Source organism: Nerophis lumbriciformis, linkage group LG01, assembly GCF_033978685.3.
Source record: "Nerophis lumbriciformis linkage group LG01, RoL_Nlum_v2.1, whole genome shotgun sequence".
Taxonomy (NCBI): domain Eukaryota; kingdom Metazoa; phylum Chordata; class Actinopteri; order Syngnathiformes; family Syngnathidae; genus Nerophis; species Nerophis lumbriciformis.
In genome coordinates this window covers 72,420,001-72,440,253 of record NC_084548.2, presented here as the reverse complement: position 1 = coordinate 72,440,253, position 20,253 = coordinate 72,420,001, and the positions used below count along the sequence as shown (strand labels likewise).

At 37.8% G+C, this 20,253-nt stretch overlaps 1 protein-coding gene across 2 annotated transcripts in view; it reads left to right on the top strand.

The window, feature by feature from the left end:
- LOC133572630 (inactive dipeptidyl peptidase 10) overlaps window positions 1–20,253 on the top strand; it is a 166,521-nt gene that overhangs the window by 115,575 nt on the left and 30,693 nt on the right. The window contains exons 9-13 of one of the 2 annotated variants that reach the window (XR_009810555.2): window positions 9,474–9,571; window positions 9,918–10,044; window positions 15,797–15,838; window positions 15,906–16,010; window positions 18,376–18,467. Coding sequence is in view for 1 of the 2 variants with exons in the window: in XM_061925477.1 (XP_061781461.1) it covers window positions 9,474–9,571; window positions 9,921–10,044; window positions 15,797–15,838; window positions 15,906–16,010; window positions 18,376–18,467 (461 nt within the window). In the remaining variant the exon portion in view is untranslated. The remainder of the gene's footprint in view (window positions 1–9,473; window positions 9,572–9,917; window positions 10,045–15,796; window positions 15,839–15,905; window positions 16,011–18,375; window positions 18,468–20,253) is intronic. The other variant, XM_061925477.1, reaches the window with a different exon arrangement.

Sequence of the window (20,253 nt, the reverse complement as noted above, 5' to 3'; positions counted from 1 at the left end):
TCCCCATTCAGAATGAACTGGCCATTTTTCAAAGTTCCACCATTTTCACATTTTTCAACCGGTTCAAACCATTCTACCTTCAACACATTCCACTCATCCTGGACATTCTAACTATTATTTTTCCAAGTTAAATTTTTTTTTCTGGATTTCCCAGAATTCCAGGTTTTCCGGGACATTTTTCCCATTGAGAATGAACTGGCCATTTTTCAAAGTTCCACCATTTCCACATTTCTCAACCGATACAAACCATTCTATCTTCAACATATTCCACTCATCCTGGACATTCTAACTATTATTTTTCCAAGTTAAAAAATTTTTTCTGGATTTCCCAGAATTCCAGGTTTTCCAGGACATTTTTCCCATTCAGAATGAACTGGCCATTTTTCAAACTTCCACCATTTCCACATTTATCAACCGATTCAAACCATTCTACCTTCAACACATTCCACTCATCCTGGACATTCTAACTATTATTTTTCCAAGTTAAAAAACATTTTCTGGATTTCCCAGAATTCCAGGTTTTCCGGGACATTTTCCCCATTCAGAATGAACTGGCCATTTTTCAAAGTTCCACCATTTTCACATTTTTCAACCGGTTCAAACCATTCTACCTTCAACACATTCCACTCACCCTGGACATTCTAACTATTATTTTTCCAAGTTAAAAAAATTTTTCTGGATTTCCCAGAATTCCAGGTTTTCCGGGACATTTTTCCCATTCAGAATGAACTGGCCATTTTTCAAACTTCCACCATTTCCACATTTCTCAACCGATACAAACCATTCTATCTTCAACACATTCCACTCATCCTGGACATTCTAACTATTATTTTTCCAAGTTAAAAAATTTTTTCTGGATTTCCCAGAATTCCAGGTTTTCCGGGACATTTTTCCCATTCAGAATGAACTGGCCATTTTTCAAACTTCCACCATTTCCACATTTTTCAACCGATTCAAACCATTCTACCTTCAACACATTCCACTCATCCTGGACATTCTAACTATTATTTTTCCAAGTTAAATTTTTTTCTGGATTTCCCAGAATTCCAGGTTTTCCGGGACTTTTTTCCCATTCAGAATGAACTGGCCATTTTTCAAACTTCCACCATTTCCACATTTTTCAACCGATTCAAACCATTCTACCTTCAACACATTCCACTCATCCTGGACATTCTAACTATTATTTTTCCAAGTTAAATTTTTTTCTGGATTTCCCAGAATTCCAGGTTTTCCGGGACATTTTTCCCATTCAGAATGAATTGGCCATTTTTCAAACTTCCACCATTTCCACATTTTTCAACCGATTCAAACCATTCTACCTTCAACACATTCCACTCATCCTGGACATTCTAACTATTATTTTTCCAAGTTAAAATTTTTTTTCTGGATTTCCCAGAATTCCAGGTTTTCCGGGACATTTTTCCCATTCAGAATGAACTGGCCATTTTTCAAACTTCCACCGATTCCACATTTTTCAACCGATTCAAACCATTCTATCCTTCAACACATTCCACTCATCCTGGACATTCTAACTATTATTTTTCCAAGTTAAAAAAAAATTCCCGGATTTCCCAGAATTCCAGGTTTTCCGGGACATTTTCCCCATTCAGAATGAACTGGCCATTTTTCAAACTTCCACCATTTCCACATTTTTCAACCGATTCAAACCATTCTACCTTCAACACATTCCACTCATCCTGGACATTCTAACTATTATTTTTCCAAGTTAAAAATTTTTTTCTGGATTTCCCAGAATTCCAGGTCTTCCAGGACATTTTTCCCATTCAGAATGAATTGGCCATTTTTCAAACTTCCACCATTTCCACATTTTTCAACCGATTCAAACCATTCTACCTTCAACACATTCCACTCATCCTGGACATTCTAACTATTATTTTTCCAAGTTAAATTTTTTTTTCTGGATTTCCCAGAATTCCAGGTTTTCCGGGACATTTTTCCCATTCAGAATGAACTGGCCATTTTTCAAACTTCCACCATTTCCACATTTTTCAACCGATTCAAACCATTCTATCCTTCAACAGATTCCACTCATCCTGGACATTCTAACTATTATTTTTCCAAGTTAAAAAAAAATTTCTGGATTTCCCAGAATTCCAGGTTTTCCGGGACATTTTTCCCATTCAGAATGAACTGGCCATTTTTCAAAGTTCCACCATTTCCACATTTCTCAACCGATACAAACCATTCTATCTTCAACATATTCCACTCATCCTGGACATTCTAACTATTATTTTTCCAAGTTAAAAATTTTTTCTGGATTTCCCAGAATTCCAGGTTTTCCGGGACATTTTTTCCTATTCAGAATGAACTGGCCATTTTTCAAACTTCCACCATTTCCACATTTTTCAACCGATTCAAACCATTCCACCTTCAACACATTCCACTCATCCTGGACATTCAAACTACCCTTTTTCCAAATTCAAAAAAAGTCCAGGAATTCATGTTTTTTTTCAAACCCTTTTTTCTGTCGACTACTCCTTCCACATTTTTCAACCGATTCAAACCATTCTACCTTCAACACATTCCACTCATCCTGGACATTCTAACTATTATTTTTCCAAGTTAAAAAATTTTTTCTGGATTTCCCAGAATTCCAGGTTTTCCGGGACATTTTTCCCATTCGGAATGAATTGGCCATTTTTCAAACTTCCACCATTTCCACATTTTTCAACCGATTCAAACCATTCTACCTTCAACACATTCCACTCATCCTGGACATTCTAACTATTATTTTTCCAAGTTAAAAATTTTTTCTGGATTTCCCAGAATTCCAGGTTTTCCGGGACATTTTTCCCATTCAGAATGAACTGGCCATTTTTCAAACTTCCACCATTTCCACATTTTTCAACCGATTCAAACCATTCTACCTTCAACACATTCCACTCATCCTGGACATTCTAACTATTATTTTTCCAAGTTAAAAAAAATTCCCGGATTTCCCAGAATTCCAGGTTTTCCAGGACATTTTTCCCATTCAGAATGAACTGGCCATTTTTCAAACTTCCACCATTTCCACATTTCTCAACCGATTCAAACCATTCTACCTTCAACACATTCCACTCATCCTGGACATTCTAACTATTATTTTTCCAAGTTAAAATTTTTTTTCTGGATTTCCCAGAATTCCAGGTTTTCCGGGACATTTTTCCCATTCAGAATGAACTGGCCATTTTTCAAACTTCCACCATTTCCACATTTTTCAACCGATTCAAACCATTCTACCTTCAACACATTCCACTCATCCTGGACATTCTAACTATTATTTTTCCAAGTTAAATTTTTTTTTCTGGATTTCCCAGAATTCCAGGTTTTCCAGGTAATTTTTCCCATTCAGAATGAATTGGCCATTTTTCAAACTTCCACCATTTCCACATTTTTCAACCGATTCAAACCATTCCACCTTCAACACATTCCACTCATCCTGGACATTCAAACTATCCTTTTTCCAAGTTCAAAAAAATTCCAGGAATTCACGTTTTTTTTCAAACCCTTTTTTCTGTCGACTACTCCTTCCGCATTTTCCAACCCACTTCAACCGTTCCACCCTCAAATCATTCCTCTTAATCGGGACAAAAAAGAAAGTAGTTTTTTGAACTGGAAAATTTCCCGTTTTTCCCAAAATTCCAGGAATTCATTAATACCATTCACAATTAAAAATGTTACTACTTCAACATTCCTCGACCGATTTGGAAAAAAATCCAACACCAGCCATTTCGACTCATACCGAAAAAGTTAAGTCTTTTAGCATTTTCCCCAAAAAATTCCCAATTTTCCACAAAATTCCCATTGAAAAGAATGAAACATTTTTCAAAGTGCCACAATTCCACCGTCAAATCCAATTAAAAATGTTACTATTTCAACATTCCTCGACCGATTTGGAAACAAATCCAAAACCAACCATTTCGACTCATTCCGAAAAGTTAAGTCTTTTAGCATTTTCCAAAAAAATTCCCAATTTCCATGAAATTCCCATTGAAAAGAATGGGACTTTTTTCAAAGTTCCACAATTCCCACATTTTTCAACCGATTCAAACCGTTCCAACTTCAAAATATTCAGCCTGTTCAGGAATCGTGTGCTCTCCTTCAATAGTTATAAAAACAATTCCCGGATTTCCTAGAATTCCCAGTTTTTACGGACATTTTCACCATTCAAAATGAATCATACATTTTTCAAACTTCCACAATTTCCACGTTTTTCAACGGATTCAAACCATTCCACCTTCAACACATTCCACTCATACTGGACATTCAAACGACTCTTTTTTCAAGTTCAAAAGAATTCCAGGAATTCCCGTTTTTTCAAACCCTTTTTTCACCCTTTTCACTACTCCGTCCACATTTTTCAACCCATTTCAACCGTTTCACCATCAAATCATTCCTCTCAATCAGGACAAAAAAATTAAAATGTTTTTTGAACTTGAACATTTCCCGGTTTTCCCGAAATTCCAGGAATTCATTAATACCATTTGTCAATTAAAAATGTTACTACTTCAACGTTCCTCGACCGATTTGGAAAAAGATCCAACACCAGCCATTTCGACTCATACCGAAAAAGTTAAGTCTTTTAGCATTTTCCCCAAAAAATTCCCAATTTTCCACAAAATTCCCATTGAAAAGAATGAAACATTTTTCAAAGTGCCACAATTCCACCGTCAAATCCAATTAAAAATGTTACTACTTCAACATTTCTCGACCGATTTGGAAAACAAATCCAACACCAACCATTTCGACTCATTCCGAAAAGTTAAGTCTTTTAGCATTTTCCAAAAAAATTCCCAATTTCCATGAAATTCCCATTGAAAAGAATGGGACTTTTTTCAAAGTTCCACAATTCCCACATTTTTCATCCGATTCAAACCGTTCCAACTTCAAAATATTCAGCCTGTTCAGGAATCGTGTGCTCTCCTTCAATAGTTATAAAAACAATTCCCGGATTTCCTAGAATTCCCAGTTTTTAGGGACATTTTCACCATTCAAAATGAATAATACATTTTTCAAACTTCCACAATTTCCACGTTTTTCAACGGATTCAAACCATTCCACCTTCAACACATTCCATTCATCCTGGACATTCAAACTATTCTTTTTTCGAGTTCAAAAAAATTCCAGGAATTCACGTTTTTTTTCAAACCCTTTTTTCTGTCGACTACTCCTTCCGCATTTTTCAACCCACTTCAACCGTTCCACCCTCAAATCATTCCTCTTAATCAGGACAAAAAATAAAGTAGTTTTTTGAACTGGAAAATTTCCCGTTTTTCCCAAAATTCCAGGAATTCATTAATACCATTTACAATTAAAAATGTTACTACTTCAACATTCCTAAACCGATTTGGAAACAATCCAACACCAACCATTTCGACTCATTCCGAAAAGTTAAGTCTTTTAGCATTTTCCAAAAAAATTCCCAATTTCCATGAAATTCCCATTGAAAAGAATGGGACATTTTTCAAAGTTCCACAATTCCCACATTTTTCATCCGATTCAAACCATTCCAACTTCAAAATATTCAGCCTGTTCAGGAATCGTGTGCTCTCCTTCAATAATTATAAAAACAATTCCCGGATTTCCTAGAATTCCCTGTTTTTAGGGACATTTTCACCATTCAAAATGAATAATACATTTTTCAAACTTCCACAATTTCCACATTTTTCAACCGATTCAAACCATTCCACCTTCAACACAATCCACTCATCCTGGACATTCAAACTACTCTTTTTCCAAGTTAAAAGATTCCAGGAATTCACGTTTTTTTTTCAAACCCTTTTTTCTCTCGACTCCTTCCACATTTTTCAACCCACTTCAACCGTTTCACCCTCAAATCATTCCTCTTAATCAGGACAAAAAAATAAAGTAGTTTTTTGAACTGGAAAATTTCCCGTTTTTCCCAAAATTCCAGGAATTCATTAATACCATTTACAATTAAAAATGTTACTACTTCAACATTCCTCGACCGATTTGGAAAAAAATCCAACACCAGCCATTTCGACTCATACCGAAAAAGTTAAGTCTTTTAGCATTTTCCCCCAAAAATTCCCAATTTTCCACAAAATTCTCATTGAAAAGAATGAAACATTTTTCAAAGTTCCACAATTCCACCGTCAAATCCAATTAAAAATGTTACTATTTCAACATTCCTCGATTAATTTGGAAACAAATCCAACACCAATCATTTCGACTCATTCCGAAAAGTTAAGTCTTTTAGCATTTTCCAAAAAAATTCCCAATTTCCATGAAATTCCCATTGAAAAGAATGGGACTTTTTTCAAAGTTCCACAATTCCCACATTTTTCATCCGATTCAAACCGTTCCAACTTCAAAATATTCAGCCTGTTCAGGAATCGTGTGCTCTCCTTCAATAATTATAAAAATAAAATCCCGGATTTCCTAGAATTCCCAGTTTTTAGGGACATTTTCACCATTCAAAATGAATAATACATTATTCAAACTTCCACAATTTCCACGTTTTTCAACGGATTCAAACCATTCCACCTTCAACACATTCCACTCATCCTGGACATTCAAACGACTCTTTTTTCAAGTTCAAAAAAATTCCAGGAATTCATGTTTTTCAAACCCATTTTTCACCCTTTTCATTACTCCGTCCACATTTTTCAACCCACTTCAACTGTTCCTCCGTCAAAACATTCTTTTTAATCAGGACAAAAAATAAAAATGTTTGTTTGAACTGGAAAATTTCCCGGTTTTCTGGAAATTCCAGGAATTCATTAATACCATTTCTCAATTAAAAATGTTACTACTTCAATATTCCTCGACCGATTTTGAAAAAAAAAAACAACACCAGCCATTTCGACTCATCCCGAAAAGTTATGTCTTCTCGCATTTCCCCCAAAAATTCCCAATTTTCCACAAAATTCCCATTGAAAAGAATGGGACATTTTTCAAAGATCCACAATTCCACTGTCAAACAATTCCTCTCAATCAGGACAAAAAAAACAAAGTTATTTTTTGAACTGGAAACATTTCCGGTTTTCCCGACATTTTTGGAATTCTGTAATACTATTTCTCAACTAAAAATGTTACTACTTCAACATTTCTCGACCGATTTGGAAAAAAAAATCCAACACCAACCATTTCGACTCATTCCGAAAAGTTAAGTCTTTTAGCATTTTCCCCAAAAATTCCCAATTTTCCACGAAATTCCCATTGAAAAGAATGGGACAATTTTCAAAGTTCCACAATTTTCACGTTTTTCAACGGATTCAAACCATTCCACCTTCAACACATTCCACTCATCCTGGACATTCAAACTACCCTTTTTCAAGTTCAAAAAAATTCCAGGAATTCCCAATTTTCAAACCCTTTTTTCACCCTTTTCACTACTCCGTCCACATTTTTCAACCCATTTCAACCGTTTCAAAAAAATTAAAATGTTTTTTTTAACTTGAAAATTTCCCGGTTTTCCTGAAATTCCAGGAATTCATTAATACCATTTGTCAATTAAAAATGTTACTACTTCAACGTTCCTTGTCCGATTTGGAAAAAGATCCAACACCAGCCATTTCGACTCATACCGAAAATTTAAGTCTTTTAGCATTTTCCCAAAAAAATTCCCAATTTTCCAAGAAATTCCCATTGAAAAGAATGGGACTTTATTCAAAGTTCCACAATTCCACTGTCAGATAATTTCTCTTAATCAGGACAAAAAAACAAGTTCTTTCTTTAACTGGAAACATTTCCGGTTTTCCCAAAATTTTAGGAATTCTGTAATACCATTTCTCAATTAAAAATGTTACTACTTCAACATTCCTCGACCGATTTGGAAAAAAATCCAACACCAGCCATTTTGACTCATACCGAAAAAGTTAAGTCTATTAGCATTTTCCCAAAAAAATTCCCAATTTTCCACAAAATTCCCATTGAAAAGAATGAAACATTTTTCAAAGTTCCACAATTCCACCGTCAAATCCAATTAAAAATGTTACTATCTCAACATTCCTCGATTAATTTGGAAACAAATCCAACACCAACCATTTCGACTCATTCCGAAAAGTTAAGTCTTTTAGCATTTTCCAAAAAAATTCCCAATTTCCATGAAATTCCCATTGAAAAGAATGGGACATTTTTCAAAGTTCCACAATTCCCACATTTTTCATCCGATTCAAACCGTTCCAACTTCAAAATATTCAGCCTGTTCAGGAATCGTGTGCTCTCCTTCAATAATTATAAAAACAATTCCCGGATTTCCTAGAATTCCCAGTTTTTAGGGACATTTTCACCATTCAAAATGAATACCGTAATACATTATTCAAACTTCCACAATTTCCACGTTTTTCAACGGATTCAAACCATTCCACCTTCAACACATTCCACTCATCCTGGACATTCAAACAACTCTTTTTTCAAGTTCAAAAAAATTCCAGGAATTCCTGTTTTTCAAACCCTTTTTTCACCCTTTTCACTACTCCGTCCACATTTTTCAACCCACTTCAATTGTTCCTCTGTCAAAACATTCTTTTTAATCAGGACAAAAAATTAAAATGTTTGCTTGAACTGGAAAATTTCCCGGTTTTCCCGAAATTCCAGGAATTCATTAATACCATTTCTCAATTAAAAATGTTACTACTTCAACATTCCTCGACCGATTTTGAAAAAAAAAAAAAAACACCAACCATTTCGACTCATTCCGAAAAGTTATGTCTTTTCGCATTTTCCCAAAAAATTCCCAATTTTCCACAAAATTCCCATTGAAAAGAATGGGACACTTTTCAAAGATCCACAATTCCACTGTCAAATAATTCCTCTTAATGAGGACAAAAAAAACAAAGTTATTTTTTGAACTGGAAACATTTCCGGTTTTCCCGACATTTTTGGAATTCTGTAATACTATTTCTCAATTAAAAATGTTACTACTTCAACATTTCTCGACCAATTTGGAAAAAAAATCCAACACCAACCATTTCGACTCATTCCAAGTTAAAAAAAATTCCGGGAATTCACGTTTTTTTTCAAACCCTTTTTTCTATCGACTACTCCTTCCGCATTTTTCAACCCACTTCAACCGTTCCACCCTCAAATCATTCCTCTTAATCAGGACAAAAAAATAAAGTAGTTTTTTGAACAGGAAAATTTCCCGTTTTTCCCAAAATTCCAGGAATTCATTAATACCATTTACAATTAAAAATGTTGCTACTTCAACATTCCTCGACCGATTTGGAAAAAAATCCAACACCAGCCATTTCGACTCACACCGAAAAAGTGAAGTTTTTTAGCATTTTCCCAAAAAAAATCCCAATTTTCCACGAAATTCCCATTGAAAAGAATGGGACATTTTTCAAAGTTCCACAATTCCACTTTTTTTTTTTTTTACTTCGAGCAAATGACGCTTACTGTATGCAAACTTCCAAATGGCTGCCGGAATATGACAACAAAAACTGTCAAACTACATGTATTCTCGACGGCCATGTCATGAAAAATGAATATTTTTCTGACAGGCTGGCTCCAACATCCCGTCTGTCAGCTTGCTGGTGGTAAACCTGTACGGTCCCGCCCACACGGTGGAGATGACGCCCCCGGACTCTGTCAGGACCAGGTAGGCCAGACAACATCCTTATTCACAACATTTTTCACGGTAAAAATCCGCTTTTTTTTAAAACTCCAGAATCTGCATTGAGGTGTAAATATGTATCTAGCTCTGCATGCGCTTTAAAATGTTGCTACACAGCTGTTGGTGTGGAAGTCATGTGTGTTGTGTTGCATTTGTCGTACTGTTGTTAACTATCAGCACTATTAATGCTGACTGAGCAGTTTTCTCCTCAGCGCTATCACAACATTGGTTGTGTTGCTGCTGTGTTGTACAATAAGTCATTCATAATCACCATATTAGTAAAAAAAAATGTTTTTAGTGTTTATTTATTTAAGTTTTTCCCGTTTCCCAGCAGAGAAGGCTACATCTCCATGGTGACGTGGACCAGCAGCACCCGCCTGGCGGTCCGCTGGCTCAACCGGGCCCAGAACCAGTCGGTGCTGTGCGTGTGCGAGGCCACCACGGGGGCGTGCTCAGAGGTCGGTCGCCACTTTTTAATTACCCAGCAGTATCGGCCGGTGCAATGAAAAGTGGTTATTTTGATGGTGTTCTTCCACTCCTGCCTCATTAATATTCATGAGCGTGTGCAGCATGATGGAGGTTTACTGCAAAGTAAAGCAACGTTTACATAAATCCTCAATTAAAAGGCAAGTTTATGGCGATGTTAAACATGTTTACAAGATAAATGATGATGTACGCCATCATTAACATTCATTTTATACTCAAACATGCAAACATGTTTGTTTGTGCTTTTCCTATTCAAATGTTCCACATTTTTCATTCCATTCAAACCGTTCCAACGTCAAACAGTTCAGTCTATTCGGGAATTGCAGGCTTTCCCTTGACAAATTGCAAAAAAATTCCCAGATTTTCCAGAATTCCAGGTTTTCCGGGACATTTTTCCCATTCAAAATGAATTGGCCATTTTTCAAGCTTCCACCAATTCCATATTTTTCAACCGGTTCAAACCATTCCACCTTCAACACATTCCACTCATCCTGGACATAAAAACTATTATTTTTTCCAAGTTGAAAAAAATTCCCCAAATTCCAGGTTTTCCGAGACATTTTTCCCATTCAAAATGAATTGGCCATTTTTCAAGCTTCCACCATTTTCACATTTTTCAACTGGTTCAAACCATTCTACCTTCAACGCATTCCGCTCATCCTGGACATTCAAACTATTATTTTTCCAAGCGAAAAAATATTCCCAGATTTCCCAGAATTCCAGGTTTTCCGGTACATTTTTCCCATTCAAAATTAATTGGCCATTTTTCAAGCTTCCACCATTTCCACATTTTTCAACCGGTTCAAACCATTCCACCTTCAACACATTCCACTCATCCTGGACATTCAAACTATTATTTTTTTCCAAGTTAAAAAAAATTCCCAAAATTCCAGGTTTTCCGGGACATTTTTCCCATTCAAAACGAATTGGCCATTTTTCAAGCTTCCACCAATTCCACATTTTTCAACCGGTTCAAACCATTCCACCTTCAACACATTCCACTCATCCTGGACATTCAAACTATTATTTTTCCAAGCGAAAAAATATTCCCAGAATTCCAGGTTTTTCGGGACATTTTTCCCATTCAAAATGAATTGGCCATTTTTCAAACTTCCAACATTTTCACATTTTTCAACCGGTTCAAACCATTCCACCTTCAACACATTCCACTCATCCTGGAAATTCAAACTATTATTTTTCCAAGTTAAAAAAAATTCTAGGTTTTCCGGGACATTTTTCCCATTCAAAATGAATTGGCCATTTTTCAAGCTTCCACCATTTTCACATTTTTCAACCGGTTCAAACCATTCCACCTTCAACACATTCCACCATCCTGGACATTCAAACTATTATTTTTTCCAAGTTAAAAAAAATTCCCCAAATTCCAGGTTTTTCGAGACATTTTTCCCATTCAAAATTAATTGGCCATTTTTCAAGCTTCCACCATTTTCACATTTTTCAACCGGTTCAAACCATTCCACCTTCAACACATTCCACTCATCCTGGACATTCAAACTATTATTTTTCCAAGCGAAAAAATATTCCCAGATTTCCCAGAATTCCAGGTTATCCGGGACATTTTTCTCATTCAAAATTAATTGGCCATTTTTCAAGCTTCCACCATTTCCACATTTTTCAACCGGTTCAAACCATTCCACCTTCAACACATTCCACTCATCCTGGACATTCTAACTATTATTTTTTCCAAGTTAAAAAAAATTCCCAGAATTCCAGGTTTTCCGGGAATTTTTTCCATTCAAAATGAATTGGCCATTTTTCAACCTTCCGCCATTTTCACCTTTTTCAACCGGTTCAAACCATTCCATTCCACTCATCCTGGACATTCAAACTATTATTTTTCCCAGTTAAAAAATATTCCAGGAATTCCCGTTTTTTTCAAACCCTTTTCACTACTCCGTCCACATTTTTCAACCCACTTCAACTGTTCCACCGTCAAATCATTCCTCTTAATAAGGACAAAAAAATTAAAAAAAATTTAACTGAAACATTTCCCGGTTTTCGTGAAATTCCAGGAATTCATTAAAACAATTTCTCAATTAAAAATGTTACTACTTCAACATTTCTCGACAGATTTGAAAAATTCCAACACCGACCATTTCGACTCATTCCCGAAAAATTAAGTCTTTTAGCCTTTTCAAAAAAATTCCCAAATTTCCACGAAATTCCTATTGAAAAGAATGGGACATTGACTTGGACACATATGCACTCAGGCCTCAGAATATGGACTAAAAACAGAAATTCCAAAAAGGATTGTTTCTTTGTTTCAAATATTACATTCAATTAAAATAAAAAATAGAAACATATACATATATATATATATAAAAAAAATTAACGTGTCCATGGGTGGAAGGATTAAAAAAAAAAAAGGAAAATTTTCAAGGATGGATTATTTAAATAGATTCTATTCTGTACTGTTTTTAATAAAATTCCACTTTTTAGAATCATCATGCAATATTACTTTTAATCAAAGTGAACCATGCATTTGAATACACGAAATATTATATAAATAAATATATAATTCAATATAAAATATATAAATATATTAAATATTAAGTAAATATATAATTAAATATAAAATTAAATATATATATAAATAAACTTTGATTGATTGAAAAAAAAAATTATATATTTTTTTACAGCCCAAACGAACGGCAGTATTATTTTAATATTTGCAATGATAAGAAGGGTTGTATTCACATCCATCCATCCATCCATCTTCCTTCGCTTATCCGAGGTCGGGTCGCGGGGGCAGCAGCCTAAGCAGGGAAGCCCAGACTTCCCTCTCCCCAGCCACTTCGTCCAGCTCTTCCCGGGGGATCCCGAGGCGTTCCCAGGCCGTGTCCTGGGTCTTCCCCGTGGCCTCCTACCGGTCGGACGTGCCCTAAACACCTCCCTAGAGAGGCGTTCGGGTGGCATCCTGACCAGATGCCCGAGCTCCTCTCTATGACAGAGCTTCTCACCCTATCTCTAAGCGAGAGCCCCGCCACCCACAAGCGGCCCAAAACTCATTTGGGCCGCTTGTACCCGTGATCTTGTCCTTTCGGTCATAACCCAAAGCTCATGACCATAGGTGAGGACGGGAACGTAGATCGACCGGTAAATTGAGAGCTTTGCCTTCCGGCTCAGCTCCTTCTTCACCACAACGGATCGATACAGCGTCCGCATTACTGAAGACGCCGCACCGATCCGCCTGTCGATCTCACCATCCACTCTTCCCCCACTCGTGAACAAGACTCCGAGGTACTTGAACTCCTCCACTTGGGGCAAGATCTCCTCCCCAACCCGGAGATGGCGCTCCACCCTTTCCCGGGCGAGAACCATGGACTCAGACTTGGAGGTGCTGATTCTTATCCCAGTCGCTTCACACTCGGCTGTGAACCGATCCAGTGAGAGCTGAAGATCCTGGCCAGATGAAGCCATCAGGACAAATTCTGTCCATATGAACAGAAATATTCACACTATATTATGTTATTACAAACCCCGTTTCCATATGAGTTGGGAAATTGTGTTAGATGTAAATATAAACGGAATACAATGATTTGCAAATCCTTTTCAACCCATATTCAGTTGAATATGCTACAAAGACAACATATTTGATGTTCAAACTCATAAACATTGTTTTTTTGTTGCAAATAATCATTAACTTTAGAATTTGATGCCAGCAACACGTGACAAAGAAGTTGGGAAAGGTGGCAAAAAAGACTGATAAAGTTGAGGAATGCTCATCAAACACTTATTTGGGAACATCCCACAGGTGAGCAGGCAAATTGGGAACAGGTGGGTGCCATGATTGGGTATAAAAGTAGATTCCATGAAATGCTCAGTCATTCACAAACAAGGATGGGGCGAGGGTCACCACTTTGGCAACAAATGCCTGAGCAAATTGTTGAACAGTTTAAGAAAAACCTTTCTCAACCAGCTATTGCAAGGAATTTAGGGATTTCACCATCTACGCTCCGTAATATCATCAAAAGGGTTCAGAGAATCTGGAGAAATCACTGCACGTAAGCATCTTCGATCCCTCAGGCTGTACTGCATCAACAAGCGACATCGGTGTGTAAAGGATATCACCACATGGGCTCAGGACCACTTCAGAAACCCACTGTCAGTAACTACAGTTGGTCGCTACATCTGTAAGTGCAAGTTAAAACTCTCCTTATGCAAGGCGAAAACCGTTTATCAACAACACCCAGAAACGCCGTCGGCTTCGCTGGGCCTGAGCTCATCTAAGATGGACTGATACAAAGTGGTCTGACGAGTCCACATTTCAAGTTGTTTTTGGAAACTGTGGACGTCGTGTCCTCCGGACCAAAGAGGAAAAGAACCATCCGGATTGTTCTAGGCGCAACGTGTAAAAGCCAGCATGTGTGATGGTATGGGGGTGTATTAGTGGCCAAGACATGGGTAACTTACACATCTGTGAAGGCACCATTAATGCTGAAAGGTACATACAGCTTTTGGAGCAACATATGTTGCCATCCAAACAACGTTACTGTCAAGACTTGGACTATGGCTTGGTTTGTTCTCCCGAGGTGCAAGTGAATTGGACCAGAAGTGGCGTGAAGGTAAATACATGATTTATTTAAACACTATAACTACAAAGAAAAGGATCAAACAAAAGGCGCGCACAGGGGCGGAGGTACAAAACTAGACTATAAACACAGAACTTGCACAATGGCAGAAACTATGAACAACTAAACAAAACTTGCAAACTATGGCATGAATAAAGAAAACTTACTTGGATGAAAAAAAACGGCATGAAAAAGCGCAGCAAGTGTCATAAGGGTGCGTGGAGAGTATAAATGCGGGGATGTCGTCAGAACGACAAACTGAAAACAATGAACTTAAATACTACAGACAATGATTAACGAAAACAGGTGCGTGACTCAAAACGTGAAACGGGTGCGTGACGTGACAGGTGAAAACTAATGGGTTGCTATGGTGACAAACAAGAGTGCACAATGAGTCCAAACGTGGAACAGGTGAAACTAATGGGTGATCATGGAAACAAGACAAGGGAGTGAAAAGCCAGAAACTAAAGAGTCCAATAACTAAAAACATGACTAAAACAAAACATGATTACACAGACATGACAGTTACCATGGACGCCCCTTCTTATTTCAGCAAGACAATGCCAAGCCACGTGTTACCACTGTGTTACATCACCTTTTCTTTTAACAACACTGAGGAACTGAGGAGACACATTTTTTTGAAGCTTCTCAGGTGGAATTCTTTCCCATTCTTGCTTGATGTACAGCTTAAGTTGTTCAACAGTCCGGGGGTCTCCGTTCTGGTATTTTAGGCTTCACACATTTTCAATGGGAGACAGGTCTGGGCTACAGGCAGGCCAGTCTAGTACCCGCACTCTTTTACTATGAAGCCACGTTGATGGTGAACATGCCCTTTCCCAACTACTTTGTCACGTGTTGCAGCCACGAAATTCTAAGTTAATTATTATTTGCAAAAAAAAAAAAAAAGTTTATGAGTTTGAACATCAAATATGTTGTCTTTGTAGCATATTCAACTGAATATGGGTTGAAAATGATTTGCAAATTTTCGTTTATATTTACATCTAACACAATTTCCCAACTCATATGGAAACGGGGTTTGTATGTTATATTGACACTAGTAATAAAAGGTGATGTTTTATTTTTGCACGAGACGCTCACCTTTTTCTTTTCTGCTCTGTTTTTTTCTGGGTAGAAGCACAAAGTGTCCCTGGGTAAGATGCCCAGACCGTCGCAGGTAAGCAGCCTGGCCAGCAACACGCCTGAAATAAGCTTTTCTCCTCACTTCGCTCTTTTCCCGTCAGGACGTGCCTCTGTTCTCGGGAGACGGCGCCACGTTCTACGCCGTCCTTCCCGCCAAGCAGGGCGCCCGAGGAGAGTTCAACCACGTCGCCGCTCTCCCGGCCCGGGTAAGGACCTGCTCGCCTTCTTTATCCTGCTGAGTAATGGGAGGAAGTCAGCATGTAATGCTTCTTTGTGGCCTTCATTTAGTTTGCACTCAGCCACGACCAAAATCTACACAAGAGTAATGTTGCTTTTAGGTAAAGATGCAGCATTCTTAAAGATAAACCCTTCCTATTACCGTATTTTGCGGACCATAGGGCGCTACCGGATTATAAGGCGCATTTAAAGGAGTCATATTATGATTTTTTTTTTCTAAATGTAAAAGACTTCCTTGTGGTTGTTGCGTTTTGGACCAGTTGTTCCTCCCGGGGAATTCAAGTCACAAGTCGCTCCCAAAGCTCTTTACGACACTTAAAGTTGAGTTGAATAACCACCAGAGACAGAATAGGTATTTTGTCATATACAGGTAAAAGCCAGTAAATTAGAATATTTTGAAAAACTTGATTTATTTCAGTAATTGCATTCAAAAGGTGTAACTTGTACATTATATTTATTCATTGCACACAGACTGATGCATTCAAATGTTTATTTCATTGAATTTTGATGATTTGAAGTGGCAACAAATGAAAATCCAAAATTCCGTGTGTCACAAAATTAGAATATTACTTAAGGCTAATACAAAAAAGGGATTTTTAGAAATGTTGGCCAACTGAAAAGTATGAAAATGAAAAATATGAGCATGTACAATACTCAATACTTGGTTGGAGCTCCTTTTGCCTCAATTACTGCGTTAATGCGGCGTGGCATGGAGTCGATGAGTTTCTGGCACTGCTCAGGTGTTATGAGAGCCCAGGTTGCTCTGATAGTGGCCTTCAACTCTTCTGCGTTTTTGGGTCTGGCATTCTGCATCTTCCTTTTCACAATACCCCACAGATTTTCTATGGGGCTAAGGTCAGGGGAGTTGGCGGGCCAATTTAGAACAGAAATACCATGGTCCGTAAACCAGGCACGGGTAGATTTTGCGCTGTGTGCAGGCGCCACGTCCTGTTGGAACTTGAAATCTCCATCTCCATAGAGCAGGTCAGCAGCAGGAAGCATGAAGTGCTCTAAAACTTGCTGGTAGACGGCTGCGTTGACCCTGGATCTCAGGAAACAGAGTGGACCGACACCAGCAGATGACATGGCACCCCAAACCATCACCCAACCATGCAAATTTTGCATTTCCTTTGGAAATCGAGGTCCCAGAGTCTGGAGGAAGACAGGAGAGGCACAGGATCCACGTTGCCTGAAGTCTAGTGTAAAGTTTCCACCATCAGTGATGGTTTGGGGTGCCATGTCATCTGCTGGTGTCGGTCCACTCTGTTTCCTAAGATCCAGGGTCAACGCAGCCGTCTACCAGCAAGTTTTAGAGCACTTCATGCTTCCTGCTGCTGACCTGCTCTATGGAGATGGAGATTTCAAGTTCCAACAGGACTTGGCGCCTGCACACAGCGCAAAATCTACCCGTGCCTGGTTTACGGACCATGGTATTTCTGTTCTAAATTGGCCCGCCAACTCCCCTGACCTTAGCCCCATAGAAAATCTGTGGGGTATTGTGAAAAGGAAGATGCAGAATGCCAGACCCAAAAACGCAGAAGAGTTGAAGGCCACTATCAGAGCAACCTGGGCTCTCATAACACCTGAGCAGTGCCAGAAACTCATCGACTCCATGCCACGCCGCATTAACGCAGTAATTGAGGCAAAAGGAGCTCCAACCAAGTATTGAGTATTGTACATGCTCATATTTTTCATTTTCATACTTTTCAGTTGGCCAACATTTCTCAAAATCCCTTTTTTGTATTAGCCTTAAGTAATATTCTAATTTTGTGACACACGGAATTTTGGATTTTCATTTGTTGCCACTTCAAATCATCAAAATTAAATGAAATAAACATTTGAATGCATCAGTCTGTGTGCAATGAATAAATATAATGTACAAGTTACACCTTTTGAATGCAATTACTGAAATAAATCAAGTTTTTCAAAATATTCTAATTTACTGGCTTTTACCTGTATTGGCAAAGCTTTGCAGATATACATTTGAGACCAGTCCAGCATAGAACATTCTATCGCGCCCCCAAAATGGTCTGTCTTTCCGACCCCAAAACCCTCTCTCCTCTCTCTAGTCAAAACACATGCTAGTCAAAACACATTCCAAAGAATTCAAGGTTAACACACACAGTTTACTTGCAGAGAAACCGAAAGAGAATAAATGGAAAACACGAGCTGTTTTCAAATATGACTATGAAAGAAAATAAGTAACACTGAAATTCGGATATATTTAAATATCTGCTATATGTTGCTATTAGTGTTTGGCTTTAATTTGCTGCACCTGTTCTCCTCATTCTGTGGTGTCTCCTCATTCTGTGGTGTCTCCTCTTGACCCGGCAGCCCACCAACCCTTCCATCCCTGCTCGCTTCTTGACGTCGGGCAGTTGGGACGTCACCTCGCTCTGCGCCCTGGACGACAAGGCCGGAAAAATGTATGATGTTTTTTAATTTTTTTTATTTATTGAAGGGGGATTTCACTTCACCTTCAAGCGTTCGGAGGGCAAAAGTGATTACTTTACTCATGCTTGAGTGGAGATTATCGCTTAGGCAAGAGATTGATTCTATTGTGAGAATTAAGGAAAGAATAATAGATGATGTCAGTCTCTCCTCTCTTATTTTTCCAAGTTAAAAAAAATTCCCGGAATTCCAGGTTTTCCGGGACATTTTTCCCATTCAAAAATGAATTGGCCATTTTTCAACCCATTCAAACCATTCCACCTTCAACACATTCCACTCATCCTGGACATTCAAACTATTATTTTTCCAAGTTAAGAAACATTCCCAGATTTCCCAGAATTCCAGGTTTTCCGGGACATTTTTCCGATTCAAAAATGAATTGGCCATTTTTCATGCTTCCACCATTTCCACATTTTTCAACCGGTTCAAACCATTCCACCTTCAACACATTCAACACATCCTGGACATTCAAACTATTATGTTTCCAAGTCAAAAGAAAATTCCCAGAATTCCAGGTTTTCTGGGACATTTTTCCCATTCAAAATGAATTGGCCATTTTTCAAGCTTCCACCATTTCCACATTTTTCAACCGGTTCAAACCATTCCACCTTCAACACATTCCACTCAACCTGGACATTCCAAGTTAAAAAAAAATCCCAGATTTCGCAGAATTCCAGGTTTTCCGGGACATTTTTCCCATTCAAAAATGAATTGGCCATTTTTCAAGCTTCCACCATTTCCAAATTTTTCAACCAGTTCAAACCATTCCACACATTCTGGACATTCAAACTATTATTTTTCCAAGTTAAAAGAAAATTCCCAGATTTCCCAGAATTCCAGGTTTTCCGGGACATTTTTCCCATTCAAAAATGAATTGACCATTTTTCAAGCTTCCACCATTTCCACATTTTTCAACCGGTTCAAACCATTCCACACATCCTGGACATTCAAACTATTATTTTTCGAAGTTAAGAAAAATTCCCAGATTTCCCAGAATTCCAGGTTTTCCGGGACATTTTTCCGATTCAAAAATGAATTGGCCATTTTTCATGCTTCCACCATTTCCACATTTTTCAACCGGTTCAAACCATTCTACCTTCAACACAGTCCACTCATCCTGGACATTCCAAGTTAAAAAAAAATCCCACATTTCCCAGAATTCCAGGTTTTCCGGGACATTTTTCCCATTCAAAAATGAATTGGCCATTTTTCAACCAATTCAAACCATTCCACATTCAACACATTCCACTCATCCTGGACATTCAAACTATTATTTTTCCAAGTTAAGAAAAATTCCCAGATTTCCCAGAATTCCAGGTTTTCCGGGACATTTTTCCCATTCAAAAATGAATGTGTGTGTATATATATAGTCATGCCAAAGACTACAAAAAATGGGACCCATTGCCTCCCTGCTTGGTTTTATTGCTTATTGACTATTTTATTGATTATGGGACAAGCAGTAGAAAATGGATGGATGGTACTTTTTCGTCACTTATTGTTTATCTTTGGTACACTAATGTGTATGTTTTAGGCCATTGGTTTTTTGTTTTATTTTTGCAAAAAAATATATATATATATTTATTTTTTTATACTGCTCTTTTTGTCAGGTTCAAACACTGATGACATCTATTAAACAAGACAAGAAGCAAGGAATTAAACTGAGACAGAATAAAATGTGGCTCAATTGAGGAGAGACGTCTGGCCTGTACTCTTTGTACAGTCTCACCACGCTCTGGCGAAAGATTGTACGCCTCCTCTTTT